We start from the raw sequence: 20835 nt of genomic DNA, 5'->3' as shown, positions 1-20835 counted from the left end.
CTCCATCCTCTGTCCCTAGGTGGCACACCCCCCATTGCCCCCTACTCTGCCTGCATCTTCTCTCCATGCCTTGCTCCCCCCATGAGCTCATCTTCCACAGAACGCTCGTCTCTGCATATCCCCAGTAGGTCTCCTTATCCACTGAACCCCAGATGATGTGCTCCCTCGGGCCCAAGACCAAAGCCTCTGCTCCTACAGGCCCCCTTTCTGGTCCAAGGGAGTGAGCCGACCCTAGTCCAGATGACCCAGCCTGTGGGGGCTCCTAACTCAGCCAGGGATGGCCAAGTGGGTAGCCAGGGAGGGGGGCTCCTCTCTTCCCATTGGGGAGGGCCCCCCAAGTTGCTAAGCCCATGGAGCTGTTGTTGGAGCTGTCGCCCAGAAGGCAAAAAGAGACTAGGATGGGCGTCTCAACCTCACGGGGGTCACAAGCCCCACTGTAAACATAATGAAAATACACGTGCATTTTCCGTCAACTTCCAGGAGGCCCTCAGATCCCTGAGCTGGCAGCTGGGCTCACTCTCAGAGGGGGCCAGCAGAACCCAGACACCCCAGCTTCCCTTTGGGGTTCCCAGGACTCCAGCACCCAAGCCATGGTTGTCTTCGGGGACCAGAGCTCCAGAGCTGACCCTTCGAGAGGAACCAGAAGGACCTCACTGGCCTGCATTCTGTCCTCTCGGACTTCACCTGCTCGGACCCATCCCTGCCCATCGACACACATCCTGTCCCCTGAGTTCTCTGCATGCCCTCAGAGCCAAGACCCTTCACGCAGGCCAACGCCCAGGTTAACAGCATGCGGGAGACCAGGGTTCAGTCCCTGGGTTGGGAAGATTCCCTGAAGGAGGAAATGGCCATGCACTCCAGTATCTTGCCTGGAGAATCCCATGGACAGAGGAGCCTGGCAGGCCACAGGGTCGCAAAGAGCCAGACCCGACTGAATGACTAACACTTTCACTTTATCTATAGTCAGACCCTCTAGGTGTGAACCAGGTCCTCTCACCTCCTAGCGGGGTGACCTGGGTCAGTCCCAGAGCCCACCAGACTCACCCTTGAGTGGGGGGACCAGGGCCCTAGTCCCTGAGATGAAATTAGCTGTTGCTATGATGAGGCCCAGGGGGTCTGGACCACAGTAAGTGGTTAATCAAGAGCTATTAGTGGTGGTCTTGGGGGTCTGGGTGCAAGTTTCTGAAAAGCCCTAAACCATGAGGGGAGACCTGGCTTCTCCACTGGGCTCTCCCTGGGCCCCGAGACAGACCCGTCTCCTGGTCTTAGTTTCCGCTTTGGCCAGGGGAGGTTGGATGAGATGTCCCTTCTCCCCGGGGTAACTCTTCAATCTCATCATCTTGGGCCTCTGGCCACTCCCCTTGCCACCTTTGGAGCCAGACAGAGGCCACCGTGGTGCAGAGTGCTTCCCCCGCTCACCCCAGCTGACCCTTGCTCCTGCCGCGCCCCCGGGCCGCTCACCGTAAACCTCCAGCCGGGTGGTCTTCTCCACGACCCCCACGGCATTGCTGGCCTTGCAGCTGTAGGTGCCAGCGTCCGAGCCCTGGGCCCGCTCCAGCTGCAGCTGCCGGCCGCCTCTGGTGTAGACCACCTCAGCGCTGGGGACCAGGGGGTCCCCATCCTTGAACCAGGTGATGTCGGGCATGGGCACCCCTCGCGCCTCACACAGGAACCACACGGGGTGGCCCTCCATGACGGCCACCTCGCTCGTCTCGTTGGAGCCCCAGATGGTGGGGGGTGCTGAAGACAGTGGGGGCGAGAGAAGGTCACAGGGAGCCTGCCCAGCGCCGAGGCGGCTGGCGTCCCGCCCCTTGCAGCCCCCAAGCCCCTGCCTGTGGGTCACAGCACCGCACCCATCACAAGCTTCCACTGCAGGGGGCAGGGAGGGGCAGGGGACTCTGGGGACAGACGGGAGAGGCCAGCTCTGGACATGCTGACGTGGAAGGCGAGCCTGGCCATTGCAAGCGGTGCAGGAGGCGGGGCAGGGGCCGCAGGTCAGGCTCTGGACGCCCCCACTGCACCCCCCGCCTCTAAGTGGCTATATGACCTGGCAAGGTCGCTTTCTCTGGGGTTCAGCCTCCTCATCTGTAAAACGAGGGGCTGAACTGGATCAGGGGTCCCGCAGGGCAGGTCACACACCACGGGTGGTACCCAAGGGGACCCTCGGGACACACGGACGTGCATCTCATAACAGAACAGTTATGCCCTTCCCTAATCTCCTTCTGGCCTGATTACGACAAAGGAAAAGGCAGTTTGGTGTGTCTGGCGTGACTGTGTTCTTAACCTTTCTAGCACTTTTTATTCTGCACTTTCTACCACATGCGGGCAGCTCATGCCTCAGGGTTTCCAACATCCCTCTTTGGTGGCATTTGTTTTCACAGCTTCCTCCCACGAAGGCCAAGCAACACTGGTTCCCACTTCCCTTTGAAATATCCAACATCCTTTTAGGTAACTGGGCTTCAGTGGAAAGAAAAGTGACTTGATTTAAAGAAACGACCATCTGGAGTATACCAGAGATAGGAGAACTCGGAAAGCTCGGATGGGGACGATGGGATTTGGGGAATGTTTCAGATTCCCTCTGTCCGTCCCCCTCCAGTTTTACTGGACTGGGGGTGGACTCCTCAGAGACTCCCGTTTCTGCCCTCACCCCCTCTCCATGCAGTGGGCAGCCCCTAGTGAGGATGGGAAGGGGCCGGGCTCACAGTAGATTCTGAGCTGAAAGTCCTTGGTCTGCTGGCCGGCTGGGCTGAAGGCCACACACTGGTACCAGCCCTCATCTCCCAGGTGACTGTTGGTGATTCTGAGAACCTGGCCATCCTCCTGAAGCTGGACGTGAGGCTCCTCCAGAAACACAGGTCTGGAAAAAGATGGTTGAGAGAAGTAAGGCCAAGGTGCTGGCAGGGGCAGGCTGCACAGAGGGGGCCTGCTGCTTGGGAAAAGGAAGACTGGAAAACAGTCGCTGAGAAGTACCAACAACCCAAGTGCCCATCAATGGATAAATGGATAAACAAAATGTGGTCCTTCCCTACAATGGAATATTATTCAGCGTTAAAAGGAATGAGGTGGCGTGGTTGTAGCGTGAAGGAACTTTGAAAGCTCTGTGCTAAGGGCAAGAAGCCAGCCGTGAAAAGTCACACGCATACTGTATGACTGCAAGAAATTAATACAAAATAGAGGGAAGTCCGTAGAGACAGAAAGCAGGTTAGTGGTTGCCAGGAGCTGGGGGCGAGGGAGGAACAGAGGAGTGACTGCTCATGGGTGTGGGGTCTCTTTCCGGGGTAATGAACTATTCTGGAACTAGATAGAGCTGACGGATTGCAACCCTATGGATGTACTACTCACACCAAATTGTGCACTTCAGAATGACAAAGAGAAAGTAAAGTGAAAGTCACTCAGTCGACTCTTTGCGACTCCACAGACTATACAGTCCATGGGATTCTCCAGGCCAGAATACTGGAGTGGGTAGCCTTTCCCTTTTCCAGGGGATCTTCCCAACCCAGGGATTGAACCCAGGTCTCCCGCATTGCAGGCGGGTTCTTTACCAGCTGAGCCACACGGGAAGCAATGGTAAGCTTCCATTTCAGAATGGTAAACATCATATGAATACCTAAAAAATTTTTTAGAAACCTTTAAAAATACTTTTGAAAAAGTTTTAAAAATAAAAGGAAGGCTGGCCGTGTAACGAGAAGGCTCTGCCCATGGAAAGCGGGGTCTCACCTGGGTGGTCTCTGCCTGGGCCCTGTGTGACTCACGCAACACCCGTCAAACCCCATCCCTGCAGAGTTTACCTCCCTGGAGGACCCCACTCACACGCACACTCCACCCAGCCCATGCTACCCGCCAGGGGCCACTCACCGCCCGTCCTTGGTCCATTCCACCTGGGGTGTGGGGACCCCTGAGGTCCGGCACTCCAGCTCCACCCCTGCACCAGCCAGGCCCACCACCTCCTGGGCAGCCTCGGCTCCAAGCACCGCAGGTGGGACTAGCCGAGAAAGGGTTGGGGGGTGTGGTGAAAAATCCTCAGCTCCTACAATCCCTCCCTGCCCAGGGCCTCTGCCTGCTCACCCTTCCCTTCTCCCAACCGGCCCTCGTGGGAAGCTCCCCAAGCCCCTGGCCCAGCAGCCCCGGCTCTGCGCATCCTCTGCGCCTGCATTTTGTATCACATGGTCCAACAGCAGTGACACAGCTCCCGGCCCGCTTGTCCAATGACCGCCCCACAGCTCCGTGAGGACAGAGACGCGGTCTGCCATGGGCCCCTCTGTGCCCCCAGCTCCCAGCGGGCAGTACCCCCCGCCACACGCACACACCTTAAAGGAGAGGGGGCGCAGGGCCAGAACCCCCTGGGAACTGGGGGAGCTCCACCTCACTCACTGAGCACGAGCAGATCGAAGTCCCTCTGGGCGATCCCGGCCTGGTTCTCGGCCCGGCAGGAATAGAGGCCAGAGTCGCCCTCCTGGATCCTAGGAAAGTGGAGGGCCCGGGCTCCATCCAGGAGGCGGTGGCCACCCACGGCGGGGATCTGAGCAGAAGAGGCCCGAGGGAGTTGGCAGTGGGGGGTGGTCCAGCCACCCCCTAGCTCCCAACAGCAGTGAGGAAACTGAGGCCCAGGGAGCTGGCTGGTGACTGGAACCCAGAATGGTGCTGTGCCCTCTCCACCATGCAGCCCTCCAGGCTTCATTGTGGGACCACAGTGAAGGGACCCCCGTGGCCCTGAGCCCCCAGTGCGTCCCTAAAGACACCTGTCACCTTGCCACATCTCCCAGCCACATCTGGTTACCTGCAGGAACCCGTCCAGAAGGCCCACACCCTGTCTATATCCCACCTGGAGCCCATCCAGCCCCGGGGGACACCCACCTGCCGCCCGTCCTTGAGCCACGTGATCTCGGGGGCTGGGAAGCCATTGGCGTCACACTCCAGCGTCAGGGACTGCCCGGCCATGCCCGACACGTTGGCCCTGCGCCCGTCCTCCCGGAGGCTGGGGGGCACTTGGGAGAAGGAGAAGCAGAGGAGCCGCCCCTCGGCAGGTCAGCCACGGCCAGGGACCCCACTTGGGCCGTTCTTCCTGGCCTGGAGGGCAGTCCTGACTCCCCCCTCTTCCCCAGCTTCTGGGCTTCCAGGATGCCCATTCCAGACTCTGGCCGTCAGGAGCCATGTGGACCTGGGAATGGCCACGGCGGCCTCGCCCTGGGACCTCGCCCTGGTCGAGCCCAGGAACTCTACTGGCTCTGACATTCAGCTCTCCAAGATGCGGGAGCCATTGGTTCCATCCGGTTCTCCACCCAAACGGTTGTCATGGTCACCAAGGAGGGTGCCTAGGGGACCACGCTGTCCCCCACCCATGGAGTCAGAGTCTCTCTAGGTGGGGCCTGGGTATGTCTTTGAAACAAACTTCCCAGACAAGTCATTACAGGGCAAGCGGGTGTGGCTGGTTACCGGGAGGCAGAAGGTGGTTCCATTAGGAACCTATTATTAAAGCGGCTTCTCTCACATGCTCTGTGAGCCCAAGTTGAGGGAAGGGCTCCCTTCCCCCTGCACACAGCACCCTGATGAAGGGGCTGGGTACCAGGGAGACATGTGGGCCTTGGGAAGTGGGAATATGAGCCTCAGGTAGCTTCAGCAGCTTTAGTGGGAGGTGGGCTTTGACCACTGGTGAGCATTCTAAAGGTGATTCACTCCTAGCCCATTTTAAAGCCATTTACGGAATTCCAGGGTCTCCTTACACTGTCTCCATGGGAGGCTCTCTGCATGAAGAAAGCACTCTCCCAACAACACCCTCAAGCCCTCCCTGACAGGCATGAGGGACAGAGGAGCAAGGACCTGTATCCTCCTGGCAGTGAGCTCTCGGGCCAGGGAGCTCACGTTGCCCCACCCTGGCACCCCAGGGTACCATCACCCCCCAGCTCTGGGGTCTCTACTCACCATGGACCACCAGCTTGGCTCTCCTGGACGCGGAGCCCGCCTCGTTGGTGGCCTGGCACTCATAGTCTCCGCCATCGGAGGGAGAGACGGAGGCCAGGAACAGAGAGCCTTCGTCCAGCACCGCCAGGCCGGGCCGGCCACGCAGCGGCTCGGACGACGGGCCCTTCCGCCACGTGACCTGCGGCTTGGGCGTCCCTGGCAGGGCACCGGCTCGTCAGCACCAATGCCCTGTCTCCTTCTCGGTCCACACCCACACTGCCTCGCCCCCAACCCGGGTGCAAACATCACTGTCCCTCCAGGAGGGGGTCGTCTCGGGCCCCTCCTGGTCCCCAGGCTGCAAGAGCTGCTCCTAGAGCTGCAGGTGCCCACACACCCGGCCCCTCCCACCCAGAGCTGCGTGTCCACTCAGCCTCCCAGCGCCCCCAGAAGCCGGTTCCCTTCTCAGAGGACCCACCCCGCCTGGAACTGCACCGTCACGGGCCCTCCCACCCCCCACTCCCCACCCCCCACCCCTGACCTGTGTCTTCCTTTGCCCCCCACCTACAACTTCCTAATGTATATAAGATGCACTTTTTTTTACACTATATATGTATTTTTTGGTCTATTGTCTGTCTCCCTCCACAAGGTCTGGGGTCTCTGCTTTGTGCCCCGCTGCACCCCCAGCTGCAACCCCAGCCCCTGGCACCCAACAGGTGCTACAGGGAAGAAACCAGCCCTCCATGCTCAGCCCTGGTCTCGTCGCATTGGATCATCACATAAACGGTGGAGGCCCCGGCTCGGCCTGGCCTGCTCTGGCCTGGCCTGCTCTGGCCTGGCCACCTCTGAGGCACGAGGTGGGCACTGCTGGCCACACACCCCTGCCCCATGAGCGTCGTGATCCCCCAGAACGCCCTTCTCCATCATCCCCCACGTTGCACTGTCCAGAGTCTGGCTCTGCCACAGGACTGTTGACTCACAAGGCCTGGCACACAGTGGGTGTGGGATAAACAGCCGGGGCACACAGTAGGTCCTCAGATCAGTATTGGAGGCATAACCCAGTCTTTCAAGCAATGCACGTGCCCAGGAGGCGAGGCGCCCAGTGGTCACAGCCAGGCTCGGGTCACGTGAGCCCCAGCTCTGCAGAGGCGCTGAGCGACCTCAGGACCAAAGGCAGCCCTTACCCCACAGCCTTGCCCACTGGGCCCTCACCTCCCTTCCTGCCTCCACCAGCGCCCAGGAAGAGGGCAGCCTACAGCACCTCCATCACCCCCATCGGGATCATAGTCATCGCCAAACACCGTCATCATGAACTGCACCCCCACTTCGCCTGCCCACTGCCCTGGCAGCTCGGGGCACTCTGTAAACACACTCTGTCTGTCTCACTTGCTCTCTTATCCTTGCTATTGCAAGGAGGGGTGGGCCACCTCACTTGGGGGCAACAGGGGAGGGAATGACATCAAGAGGCAGCATGTCCAGCCTCCCCTGGTGATCCAGTGGTTCCCCTGTGAACCCGAAGGAGACACCGGTTCGATCCCTGCTCCGGGAAGATTGCACATGCCTCAGAGCAACAAAGGCCCATGCTCCGCAACTCCTGAGCCCACGTGTGAAGAGCCCGTGCTCTGCAACAAGAGAAGCCGCTTCAGTGAGAAGCCCCTGAGCTGGGACTGGAGGGTAGCCCTACTCGCTGCAACCAGAGAAAGCCGGCACAGCAACAAAGACACAGTGCAGCCAGAAATGAATAATTAAATAAAAAAAGATGCGGCACATTCAAGGCATCCAAGGTGTTCAGGAGGCCCTGCCCGAGCAGCACCGACAAGTGCTGGGCAGTCTGCCCGCTGGCCGTCTCGGAAACGGAGGGACCACAACCACCACTCTGTGATCTTTGAGCCACTTAATCCTCCGTGTCTGTTTTCTCATAGGCTCCTCTGTCGTTTCCTCTGTGCCTGCCTAGGATGCTCGTCCAGGTGACCCACTGCCGGGTCCTGCTCCCCAGGGTGGGGACACGTGTGTGAACACACACGTACACCCCACAAACACACACAAGCCCCTCCCAGCGCCTCATCTTCTCCAGAAGACCCCAGCCCGTCCTCCTCCTCCTCCCCAGAGACCAGGACCTCGGAGCTGCTGGCCTGGAGGGGCATTGCGTTTTGAACCCTGGAACTTTTCCTTTTAAATACAAATGCCTAACCCCTAAACAAACTTTAACCACAGAACTCCACCACTGCTCTGAATGAAGACTCCAGGGACTCGGGGCTGTTGCTGAAAATCACTCTTCACTCCACTCCCATTTTAAGGGGGTTGAGAGAGGAGGGGTGATTGTCCCAAATCACCAGCAGGTTGGTGACCAGGCTCCTGGCCTCTGCCACACCCCGCAAGGAGGAGGCAGATGGTGCCACCCACTGCAGGGGACCAGGGCTCCCAGGGGACACACCCAGGTGCTCAGGGCTTTCTCCTTTTGACATCAGAGCCCAAGGTCGCATGGCTGAAATGAATGCCAGTGCCCAACAGACAGTCACCTGCTTGAAAGGGAGAAGGTCAAGGGCAGCTGGGGAGTCAGGGAGGGGGAGTAGGCAGTTTTAATGAAGGAGACTTGGGTGATGCCGACCTGGCTGAAGTTAGGCCCAGAGGACGCCCTGGCTGACCAGAGATGATGCTGGGGTCGTGGCTGGCCGTGAGGCATCAGGGCAAGAGGTGGTGGTTGGTGGTTCCGCCTCCCACAGCCCACTGTTGCTGTTTAGCTGCTAAGTTGTGTTTGACTCTGCAACCCCAAGGGCTGTAGCCCGCCAGACGCCTCTGTCTATGGGATTTTTCCAGGCAAGAATACAGGAGTGGGTTACCATTTCCTTCTCCAGGGGATCTTCCCCATCAGGGACTGAACCTGTATTTCCTGCATGTGTCTATATCGGGACTCCCTGTGCGAGAGCGACCGAAAATTTTTTTTTATGTATTTTTTTGGGGCTCCAATCACTGCAGATGGTGACTGCAGCCATGAAATTAAAAGACGCTTGCTCCTTGGAAGAAAAGCTATGATAAACCTAGACAACATATTAAAAAGCAGAGGCATTACTTTGCAAACATCTGGTCAAAGCTATGGTTTTTCCAGTGGTCAATGTATGGATGTGAGAGTTGGACAGTGAAGAAAGCTGAGCGCCGAAAAATTGATGCTTTTGAACTGTGGTGTTGGAGAAGACTCTTGAGAGTCCCTTGGACTGCAAGGAGATCCAACCAGTCCATCCTGAAGGAGACCAGTCCTGGGTGTTCATTGGATGGACTGATGCTGAAGCTGAACTCCAATATTTTGGCCACCTGAACAAGGAACTGACTCATTTGAAAAGACCCTGATTCTGGGAAAGATTGAAGGCAGGAGGAGAAGGGGACGACAGAGGATGAGATGGTTGGATGGCATCACCGACTCGATGGACATGAGTTTGAGCAAGCTCCAGGATTTGGTGATGGACATGGAGGCCTGGTGTGCTGCAGTCCATGGGGTCACAAAGAGTCGGACATGACTGAGCGACTGAACTGAACTGAACTGAATGAGCCAGAAGTAGATGTGTCTGGAACTCTCTTTCTTTTTCTATGATCCAATGGATGTTGGCAATTTGATCTCTGGTCCCTCTGCCTTTTATAAATCTAGCTTGAACATCTGGAAGTTCTCAGTTCACGTACTGCTGAAGTCTAGTTTGAAGGATTTTAAGCATAATCTTGCTAGCATGTGAAATTAGAGCAATTATACAGTAATTTGAACATTCTTTGGCATTTTGGAATTGGGATGAAAACTGACCTTTTCCAGTCCTGTGGCCACTGCTGAGTTTTACAAATTTCCAGCCTTTTACTCTTAGCCTGTGAAGTGTGAAATTTGCTCAGTCGTGTCCAACTCTTTGAAACCCCATGAATTATACAGTCCATGGAATTCTCTAGGCCAGAATACTGGAGTGGGTAGCCTTTTCCTTCTCTAGGGGATCTTCCCAGCCCAGAGATCAAACTCAGGTCTCCTGCATTGAAGGCGGATTCTTTACCAGCTGAGCCACAAGGGAAGACCCTATCTGAGTCTTTGTTTTATTTAAAGTAGGGTTCTTTCTTGTAGACAGTGTGAGTTGGGGTTTTGCTTCGTGCTCAGTCAGATAACCTTTTCTTTTAATGAGGTTATTTAGACCAGGCATGTCTTGTGCTTAGGTATACATCCATAATCTTGTTATTTGTTTTGTTTGTTCCATCTGTTTTGTGATTCCTTTTCCCTCTCTGTCTTCAAAAGTTGAATTTTTTTAAAAAATTATTTTGTCACACAGCTTTTAACTTATTAAAATCTGCTGTATAATGAATTTCACTGATTGTTGCTGGTTTTGAACCTGATTGACAATATATAAAGATGCAGCTGCTTAATTTGCAAAAATAACTGATTTACATCAGGGGAAATGGAAATTCATCTGAATTTCAGTTAAAGATATTAGTGATCAGCGAGCAAAACTATGAGTGTGATGTGTAAGAACAGACAGTACTACATTTATTCTATTTGACTCCACATACTTTTTGGCATCACCAACTCAACAGACACGAGCTTGAACAAGCTCTGGGAGTTGGTGATGGACGGGGAAGCCTGGCGTGCTGCCATGGGGTCACAAAGAGTCGGACAGGACTGAGCGACTGAACTGAACTTTTTGTCATATTTTTCTCCAGTAGGTGGTGCTACTGGTAAGGAACCTGCCTGCCTGCCAAGGCAGGAAATGGAAGGGAAGCGGGTTCGATTCCGGGGTAGGGACGACCCCCTACAGCAGGGCATGGCAGCCCACTCCAGTGTCTTGCCTGGAGAATAGCATGGACAGAGGGGCCTGGAGGGCGACCGTCCACAGTGTCGCAAAGAGTCAGACACGACTGAGCGACTTAGCAGACCACGCACTCACGCACTTTTCGGCATATTTACTCCACCAGTACCACTGTTTCTGTGTTATATTAAACACCACCATCTCACCAAGTAATAAGGAGAAAACCTTGACAATTGGTGACATACCGTTATAGTGCTTCATTTTAAAATATATAATTGTTTAGTGTGAGCAAAAGTCATGCTAAGTAAATAAAATTAAATATTTTAAACATATGTACTTTTTATCTTTTAAAATTTTGATTGTATTTTCATTTATAATACAAACAATATATTAGCACAGTGTGTAATTTCTGAATGGCATACATCTATTACATGTACATCTATAAACTTATTTTACCAAGAAAGAACTTTTACAATCAAAATATTTTCATATTCCCTGGACTAGAGGACTTTGAGATCACCAAGAGTTAAGCTAAATATTTTTAAAAGGAGACATGGAAAAAAAGTCAACTGATGTCTCAAATTTAGGTGTTTGAATCTTAGTCTGTTTGTGCTGCTATAACAAAATACCGTGGACTTAGGGGGCTTATGAACATCAGATGTTTATTTCCCACCAAGGCTGGGTGTCCAAGAATAAGGTACCAGGTAATCTCTCCACCTAGATACAATGGCTGGCCATCTGACCCAAAAAAAAAAAAAAACTTCTTACAAAATTTAAGAAGTCTTTTAAAATGGAGATATAACTTCTTTAGAAAATATTTGTATCTTCAGAGTCACATGTGTGGGTTTCTTCGGTATATATGGAAATATATAACAATGGTGGGAAAGATTGGGAAAGATTGAAGGCAGGAGAAGGGGACAACAGAGGTTGAGATGGTTGGATGGCGTCACCGACTCGATGGACAAGAGTTTGAGCAAGCTCCGGGAGTTGGTGATGGACAGGGAGGCCTGGTGTGCTGCAGTCCATGGAGTCACAGAGTCGGACATGACTGAGCGACTGAACGGAACTGAACTGATAGAGATGGTAGTTAATGGATAGTAACATGCAGTAATAGTAGGTAAGGACGAGTAATAGTGAATCCAGGTGCAGCTGTGATTTTTTTTTTTTTTTTTTAATAGCAGCCTCTGCACTGTAATGACGAACCACACATGCTTTAGTTTACGTTTTCTGTGTTGGCTCCGCCTTCCAGATGTACCACAGGATCCGGCACTCGGAGTGCATCTACAGGGTCACCATGGAGAAGCTGTCCTACCACAGCATCTGCACCGCGGAGGAGTGGCAAGGCCTCATGCACTTCAGCCTGCCCGGCCGGCTGTGCAAAGAGATCGAGCTGTGAGCGTCCTGCCCGTCGGCTTCCTCGGCCACAGTTCCCGCCCGACTGAGCTGAGAGTGAAAGGGCTTCCAGAACTAGAGTCATAAATATTGTGTTCCACCTGTGGTCTCTGGCCTTACCATTTCCCCCTTCAAAGCCAGGAAGGGCCGGCTCTCTTTATCTTTAGAAAAACTAGTCTGAACGCCAGTTTGAAATGAGCCAACCTAAATGTTAGCTTTCCATGTTTACATACTTTATGAAATATTTGCTTTTCAAAATGGCATTTAATCTCAGGTAACTGAAAGGTTTCATTTCTGTATAGTTTTAAGTTTGCCAGTTAAATTTGAGACTTCAGTAATACACGGTTTATCATCCACGCTTCGCTTCTAATCCTACGCTAATACATTTGTTACGGTGGTGGGACTGCCCATCAAAAGCGTAAGCCAATGCTGTATGTTAATAACAACATGAAAAAATCTCCAAAAGTGATCCAGAGCTGACAGTTGTTTAAAATAAGACAAAGCGTGTTGTTCATTAAACGAGGAGGCAGTTAGATCGCTGTGCGTTTAATGCCCTGCCGGCCTAGTAAACAAATGGGAATCTAAGCCTGTAAATGCCTCAGGGTCACGAGTTGGAAATCCTAAGAACACCAGTTCTGAACAGCCAGCTAGGCTTTAGCTGGAGCCAATCAGATGATTTCTTTTCTTGGCACCGTCTGTATAGCGGTGTTTCCATGACTTCTGTCAGCAAAGCACTCCTGACCACTTTAAGTTGGTGCTGCCCTGTTTAAATGGCTTTTTGCTCAAATAATATGCCAGAGTTTATCTTTTAACAGTGTATGTGTTACACAGTATGCATATATATATATATATAGAGAGAGAGAGAGAGAGTATATGTTGTGACATGCAGGACAGAGGAGCCTGGTGCGCTACAGTCCACGGGATCACAAAGAGTCAGACACGACTGCATAACTAATACACACATATATTGTGATAGAATAAGAAACACATGACTGTGGTCTTTGTAGCTAGTTCCTGGCACAGAGCTCCTTTGACCCTTAAAATTTCCTGAGTGATTTGGGTGAGAGAGGTATCTTTTGTTATTCATATTAAGAGGGCTGGCTCGTTGCCTGTGATTGGAGGGCTGGAAGCTCAGCCCCGCCCATGGACTCCTTTCCCGGGAGAGAGACTAGGGGGCAGGCTACCAGTGAGCAAGGACTTCATCACCTGTACCCGAGTTCTGGAAGCTCCAGAAAACCCTAACTGAGGGGTCGGTCCCGACAGTTTCTAGACTGGGGAGCACGTCAGGTGCTGGCAAGGGGGTGCCCCCAGAGAGGCCAGAGCTGCACGGCCCGCCCCACTCCCTTGCCCTGGGCACCTCTTCCTCTTGGCCGTTCTCAAGCTGTGTCCCAAGGATAAGCCAGAAGTCTAGCTCAAGTGTTCCTCTGAGTTCTGAAGCTATTCTAGCACATTATCTCCCTCATGGAGGGGCTTGTGGGAACGGCCGATGGATTAGAAGGGCGGGTGGCCTTGACTTGTGATGGGCGTATGAGGTGGGGGCAGTCTGTGGGCCCCAGCCCCTGAGCTGAGGTCTGCCTCAACTCCAGGTAGTGTTAGAATGTGGTTGAATCCTAGGAAATCAGTGGGTATCTGCAGAGAACTGGAGAACTGCTTGGTGTGGAAAACTGACACGTTTGGTGTCAGAAGTGTTGCACCTAACGGAAAATGGTTTAATACTTGAGCATTCTGCTTATTTGGGTTAAATATCCACAACTAAATTAGCATATGAAAATAGGTAATAGCTTTGAGTGTTAATATTTATAAATGTTTTCTCTGGATTAAAATGGGAAATAGATGGATTTTCAGCTCTAAAAGAATTTCAGATAAGATCTCCCCTTATCTATGAATTGTGTATGTGTAGCATTAATGAGTGTGTAGTATTAAGAGCATCATTATGTTGTCCTTTTCATTGCTCTGATAATGATGACAATATTCCTTTGTAACCTAGACTTAAGCAGTGGCTTAAATCTTGGACTAAGTTCCTGAGGGGATGGGTGGAATGTCCTCCTGGAAACATTTGATTATGACAGAGATGTGACTGAGAAGGGGAGAAGGCAGGGGGCTGAACTCCCAGTATTACTTTTTAGTTTCTTCATAGACATAAAAGTTGCTTGCTTTATTTGTATCTTTGTCCTAGTTCGCTGCATTTCCTCATGAGCTGTGCTTTCTGTTTATTCCAGGTTCCACTTTGACGTCGGCCCCTTTGAAAACATGTGGCCTGGAATTTTTGTGTACATGATCCACCGATCCTGTGGGACAGCCTGGTACGTGAGACCGCCTAGATGCCTCGCCGCGTTCTTGGTTGATAGTTAAAACATGCCACAAATTGTTTTCTCTAAACACTTGAATTTTAAAAAAAGGCTAAGATCATTAGAGAGCGTGCAGCCTTCTTAGATTCCCTTGGTTCATGACCAGTTCTGACCAGGTGATGATGAGAATGGAGGTGTAGCTGAGATAAGTAATCGCATATTGATTCTGTGGGTGTCTTGGAACAAACACATACATTTAGCATCACCTTTCACCTTTAACCCTTAATATGTCAGTTAAAGCAAGCGTGAAGGAACCAGGGCTCCCAATTCAGAGTGGCGTCCTTTGTTTGGAGTGAAGTTCCATTGCCCTTTCCTTCTACATCGCCCTTCTTTTGAGCCCTGTCCTAGCGGAACTGCATGCCCTTATATTTGTCTGTTTCTTTGTTTTAATATAGCTTAAACACATAGTTAAAATGCAAGAAATCATTTTCTTTTTCTTTTTTTCACTAGTCATTGAGTGGCTTATAGAGGCTCTTAGCTTCTCTAGAGCTAAATTATCTCTCCTTTCCATTGAATTCTGTTTTCTCTTATTTCCATCAGCAACTTTTATAAATTATTGTTCCAAAAGAATGAGCACAAGATACCTAACTTATTTCTTAGATAGCAGTTGAGAGTTTGACCAGTTGAAACTCTCGTAATGACATACCTTATACTTCAGGGACTATCTGGAAATTTTCAGTAGAGAAACATAAAGGTTATGCATATTAATATTCGGAGGTTTTCTGAACTCTCACCTCTGGTATTTCCGGAGCCCTGTTTCATATTGATATGCTTTTGTCTTAAGCTGCCTCATATCCACTGAGAGAGTTGGTGGGACTCTAAAGAAGTCTAAGTACATTAAAAAAAAAAATACAAAATCTATTACCACACTGTAGAATAGGAGCATGCGTCATAGTCTTTCTTGTACTGTTAAGTGTTTGAATGTGATCATTTGCCACAGCCAGTTAATAATTTGAGTGTACCACAGTAATTTGGATTCCTTTTCAAAGGACAGCCACTCATCTAGAAAATTCTTATGGTGTGCATGTTTGCAGTTTGTGAATGTGAATGCGCTTTTTTGGAAAAAAAAACTATCTCAAAACACCCTTGAGCAGGGTGATGGAATGTTGCCGTCTGTTGACCCTGTGGGATGCAGGAGATGCTTGACCTTTCAGGAAGCGGTGATGGGAGCTGATGGTAGGGAAGGCAAGCAGGTTCTGGGGTCTGCTCGCTGGTGGGCCCGTTACAGTGTCCGGGAGGAAGCCGGTAAGGAGCCCTCCCTCCTCGCCGGCTGGAGGACTGTCAGGCAGCTGGTGAACGAGGCTCTCTCAGCACCTCGGACATCTCCCGGGCCAGGTGTGCTCCGGCACAGACCTGTGTGTCCAGGCCGGCGCTGTCTCCGGGAACGCGCTGTTTCTTTACCAGCTTCTGTCCTGACAGTGTCTCTTCCACACAGCTTCGAGCTGGAGAAGCTGTGTCGTTTCATCATGTCCGTGAAGAAGAACTACCGCCGGGTCCCTTACCACAACTGGAAGCACGCGGTGACGGTGGCGCACTGCATGTACGCCATTCTGCAGAGCAACCACGGGCTCTTCACCGACCTCGAGGTGCGCATGCGCGCCTCCCTCTGCCCCGCGCCAGAGAGCCGGGTGGATTTCAGCTCCGTGTCTGCCGCCCACGCGTGATATAATTAGGTGCCCTGTTATTCCAGGACGAGCTTTGGTTCCTAAATTCATGAGAAGCACAGTTGTAAATCACAACATCCAAGCATTTTTTCCTATCGTTTTGCATAAGAAACATAGAAACGGAAATTCCAGGGTCACCAAAATGTCCCTCAAGGAAACACTGGTTTTTGTGGTCTGTCTTCCCTGGTAAAGCCGACTCTTCTGAAAGGATGTGAGCTTAGTCGCTCAGTCGTGTCCGGCTCTTTGTGACCCCGTGGACTGTGCCCACCAGTCTCCTCTGTCCATGGGATTTTCCCAGGCAAGAATACTGGAGTGGGTTGCCATTTCCTGCTCCTCTGAAAGGATGTAGATAAGGCGAATTGTTCTCTTGCTATCATGCCCTAGATAATGGGGACTTATCCTATACCCCTAAGAGCCCAGAACATTAAATGCAGTTAAAACATAAACACTCATCCGACCTTCTCCCACACAAGAGGACAGGGACGTTGTGATGTTCCACTGATTTGCAGCCTCTACAGACTTGGAGCTGGTGACACACGCAGAGAGGACATGGGGACCCCTGTCTGTTCATGCCCTGATGTCCAGCCCTTCCTTGGCCACCCAGCCCCGAGCTCGGGGACCGGAGCTCCCAGCCGTGCCGCTCCCAGGCAGACCTTCCCAGTGGCCACACTGTCCTCTCTCCATGGGCCCCAGCGGCCGCTGTGAAAGCTCCAACTCAACCCCCTTCTCTCCTCCTGCTCCAGGACACGTGACCCTGCGGAGAAAGGGAACTGCCTGCCCCATGCTTTATGATTTCCTTGTTACAGTCCTCATTCACGATAACCATACCATCGCTAGAATTTAGTGATGAATAGATTTTTGAATGAAGAACGGAAACTGCCCTCTCCTTTTGCAGATTTGCTGTATCTGTCCTTCTTTGGAACCCTTGCTTTAATTTGCCCCCACTCAAACACTTTGTCCCAAGAGCTCAGCAGGAAACCTCAATAGTAATTTGGCTGTCAGAGTCAGCCGCAGAAAACAGTGGTTAAAAAGGAGGCTAGACTATCTGGCATTTCCGATGTTGGTGAGGATGTGGGCTGCGTCAGTGACAGAAGTCAGCGTGAGAGTCCCGTTGCTCTGTTTTGAACGTCTGTGTGCTGTGTTGTTTCTTAAGCGCAAAGGCCTGCTCATCGCATGTCTGTGCCATGACCTGGACCACCGCGGCTTCAGCAATAGCTACCTGCAGAAGTTCGACCACCCGCTGGCCGCGCTCTACTCCACGTCCACCATGGAGCAACACCATTTCTCCCAGACCGTGTCCATCCTGCAGGTGAGCCGCCGGGGCCCGCCGTCTTCTGAGAGAGACCCCTGGCTTAGGGGCGGTGGCCTTCTTTAAAAACAGCCGCTGCATTCTACTGTAGAACCATTCCTTAGAGTCATGCTCAGGATTATTCTGTCTTTTGTTTTTATTTTTAAGAAAGGCTTTTGTTTGAAGATTTATATATATATATTTTTTTAACCACATTCGATTTTTAAGTATCTTATACCCTGAGGCAAATGAACTATTTCACATAGTTCATTTAATCTATGTGGATTGTCATATTCTACAACCAGAACCTGTTGACCAATGAATCTCGAAAGTTAGGCAAATAAGATTTTAAGTGCATTGAAGTTCTTTTTTGACCTTTTGTGTGTTTTTAATTCTGTTGCTTTTAAGATGTTCTTAGTGACTGCTTTGGACGCTGACAGTTCTCACATCACAGTGAGATGCATTTGCTTCTTCACTTAAAGGTTGTCCTCAAACTCATCTTAAATAAGTAGCTATTACCTTGTAGTGGTTTGCTTTCCATCACAATTTTTAAAATATGCTCTGTGTTTGGCTTCAGAATAGCGGACCCCATTTCTTCCTCTCAGTGTTAGCACCTCAAAGGAGGAAGAGACATCTCATTAGGTCCCCTGATTACAGGTCTGATTACCGGGAGAATTCTGAATTTGCAAGAATGTGAGGCAGCCCCTGGCAGGACCTCAGCAGCGACCGCTGTGGCCACCTGCGAAGCAGAGGCTGTTTGTGGCTCTGGCGGCCTTCCTCCCTGGGGTAGCCTTCCTCCCTGGGGCGGCCTTCCTCCCTGGGGCAGCCCAGCCCCCGCCCGCCCAGGGCTGATGTCCTCCCTGCAGCCCTTCCAGGAGGCTCCTCACTGTCCCCACTGGCCCCGTGCCTGTCGGTACCACATACCGGATCTTCCCGAGCCCAGCAGGCTGAACCTGTCCACGCCCCTTCTCCTTGGGGCTGCAAAGGTGAACGTGAGCTTGCTGGGGTGCAGGTGCTGTTCTGACTACCTGCCGGGGTCGGGGAGAGGTCTGCCCGAGCCGGAGCCGCGTCCGGCAGGGGGCCAAACGTCCCCCCGGGCGATTCTGTCCCTGAAAGCAACAGGGAGTTATCAATCCTGATGGTCCCTGTCCTTCCTTTTGTTAAGTGATGGATGGATGGATGGATGGATAGATGGATGGTTTGGATGGATAGGTAGATAGATCCATATATACCTGGAAATTTAAGCAAGGTGAAAGATGTGTATGGATATGTGTGGGTGTGTATGTGTTTGCATATGTGCATATAATATAGATATGTGTGTACCTATATATGTGTGTGTATAATAAATGTGTTATACATACACACATATATATATTAAAACACACACATACTAAAATGAGCTTTCTGTAAACAGACATTATAAAACTTTATGACAGTTATACCTACTTTGCCCTTACTCATCCTGTGAGACTATTTACCTCTGCAGGAAGAAAGACAAATGCCAGAGATGACGTCAGCATGCCTTCGCTTAGAGATATTTAGGCCTCCCTCAACCCCGTGTGCTTCCTGTGTCCTAAGTGAATGCATGCATTCGGCTGTGAGGACATCTCTGCTATTTAATCTGCCAGTGAATTTTGACAGCCTTCATAAAGTTTCTTCGGAAAGCCTTTTCTAAACATAATAGAATTAGCTTTTAAAAAGGCCAGGGTGGCCAAGTCCATTGCTGCTGGATGGACTGAAACCTGAGCTGGGTGATAACAGCAGTGATACCAGCCGGCTGGGTGGGGAGGGTCTGACCCAGGCAAGGAAGACTTCCTCTGTTTTTTGCCCCTGACGGTTAAGGCGGTATAAACGGTTTGTCTCATTTTCAGCAAATCCTCAGCCATGTGGGAACTGCGTATTACTTAATGTGGTGTTCCCAGAATGGTCAGAACACGGTCACTGAAACTCAAGGCAAAGTTCAGTCAAGCTGTTGACATCCACAGAATTGTTGGGGGGCCGTTAGATTCCAAGTATTAGAGAAGGGGTTCGGTCACTGGTGAAGTACGTTTGTACATTTGCTCTTGTGTCTTTAGAGAAGGTGCGGCCCTCAGCAGAGGACTGGGGTCCCTGGCTAGAGGAACCAGGCGTGGCCACAGCCTCAGGCCTATCCTGGACTGACCAGCACCTCCCGTGCAGCTGTGACGCGGAAACGGGGAACGGGCGGGGGGAATAGACTCATGGCCCCACTCCCACGGGCAGGAGTATTTCGGAGGGTTTTCCTTCCTGTTCTGGAGATGTCTACCCTGCTGATTTTGCATGCTCCTGAGTTTTCCTTCTCAGATCCATCCAACTGCCTCTGAGAATTCCTGCCAAAAGCAGATGTGCCTCCTGGCACAGGATTTAGGCCCGGGGTACCGTGAGAAGCCACCAGCCCTGCCCCAGCTGCCCGCGAGGGAGGCAGGTCCCCCGCCCTCTGCCCACCCGGCCGCCGACTGCGGCCCCACCGCCCTCCCAGGCTGTGCCTCTCGCCCCGGCGTCTCAGCCCGGAACGCGCCAAGGATCTGCCTCCAGACGCTCGACTCGGCGGCCGTCCTGGCGCTGCTTATTCTGCAGCTCCCGAGGTGGCACCTTGCTCACCCATCGCGGCACAGTGACCCTGCCAGGGTCTCCCCCCACTCCCCGCCTCCAGTCACCACATCTCCCCGAGTGTGAGTGTGGTCAGGACGCCTTTCAGGCTAAACAGTTAAGGTGACATCCTCGGGTAATGGTGAAAATGCCGCCATCCGCTCACTGAACCATCAGACAGTGCTTCGCTACGTGACAAGGACCGCGCTGGGAGCGCTGTCCGCCAGCGACCCCTGTAGGGAGGGGCTTTCCCGCGGCCGCCTTAGCGCTGCGCATGCTTCTTCCCATCACCGCGCAGACCGCTGCGGTCCTGGGACGGCGCGGCCTTCGGCCACGTGGTCGGAGAGAAAGCGTTCACGCTGACGGATAGGGGAGCTGCCCACAGGCCTTCTCCAAGCCGCGTGTGTGTCTGTGTCAGTCGTGTTCACCCCAAGGCTGACTTTCAGTGGGTTGCCACACTTCCTTAGCGGACAATCTGGACAACGAGGGGGTGGGGGGCACGGGGAAGAGGACCCCCCATGTGACCACAGCGGCGCGGATGCAGAGAGACCGAGCCCGTGGCCTTGACAGCTGACCTCCGTCCAACACACACACACAGCGCTATTCGCAGGCGGGTGTCCGTCACGGTGCGGGGCCGGGCGGCTGTCTGTAGTGATATGGGGGCCGGGCGGGTGTCTGCTCACAGTACGGGGGGCCGGCGGGTGCCTCTCCGTCACCCTGGCCCACACTTTCCTCCAGTGACGGGGATGCAGGGAAGTTCCCTCCCCGCTGGGCAGCGGGAGGAGAACACGTTAGGAATGAAGGAGGAAGTCTCAGCGCATCGGGAGAGAAGACAGGCTCGCGTTCTCAGCAGGGCTGAGCCGCGCTGTCTCAGC

General features: G+C 52.6%; 1 protein-coding gene across 2 annotated transcripts in view; it reads right to left on the bottom strand.

The window, feature by feature from the left end:
• HMCN2 (hemicentin 2) overlaps window positions 1-20835 on the bottom strand; it is a 185613-nt gene that overhangs the window by 78693 nt on the left and 86085 nt on the right. For both annotated transcript variants that reach the window (XM_043469851.1, XM_043469852.1), the window contains exons 26-31: window positions 5920-6114; window positions 4855-4985; window positions 4372-4519; window positions 3856-3982; window positions 2703-2857; window positions 1462-1740 (exon numbers count right to left, since the gene is read on the bottom strand). In XM_043469851.1, coding sequence (XP_043325786.1) covers window positions 1462-1740; window positions 2703-2857; window positions 3856-3982; window positions 4372-4519; window positions 4855-4985; window positions 5920-6114 — 1035 coding nt within the window. The remainder of the gene's footprint in view (window positions 1-1461; window positions 1741-2702; window positions 2858-3855; window positions 3983-4371; window positions 4520-4854; window positions 4986-5919; window positions 6115-20835) is intronic.

The sequence above is a fragment of the Cervus canadensis genome, chromosome 5 (assembly GCF_019320065.1).
Source record: "Cervus canadensis isolate Bull #8, Minnesota chromosome 5, ASM1932006v1, whole genome shotgun sequence".
In the NCBI taxonomy this organism is placed as follows: domain Eukaryota; kingdom Metazoa; phylum Chordata; class Mammalia; order Artiodactyla; family Cervidae; genus Cervus; species Cervus canadensis.
Note: the sequence above shows the minus strand (reverse complement) of the source record. Positions and strands in the feature narration are given on the sequence as shown.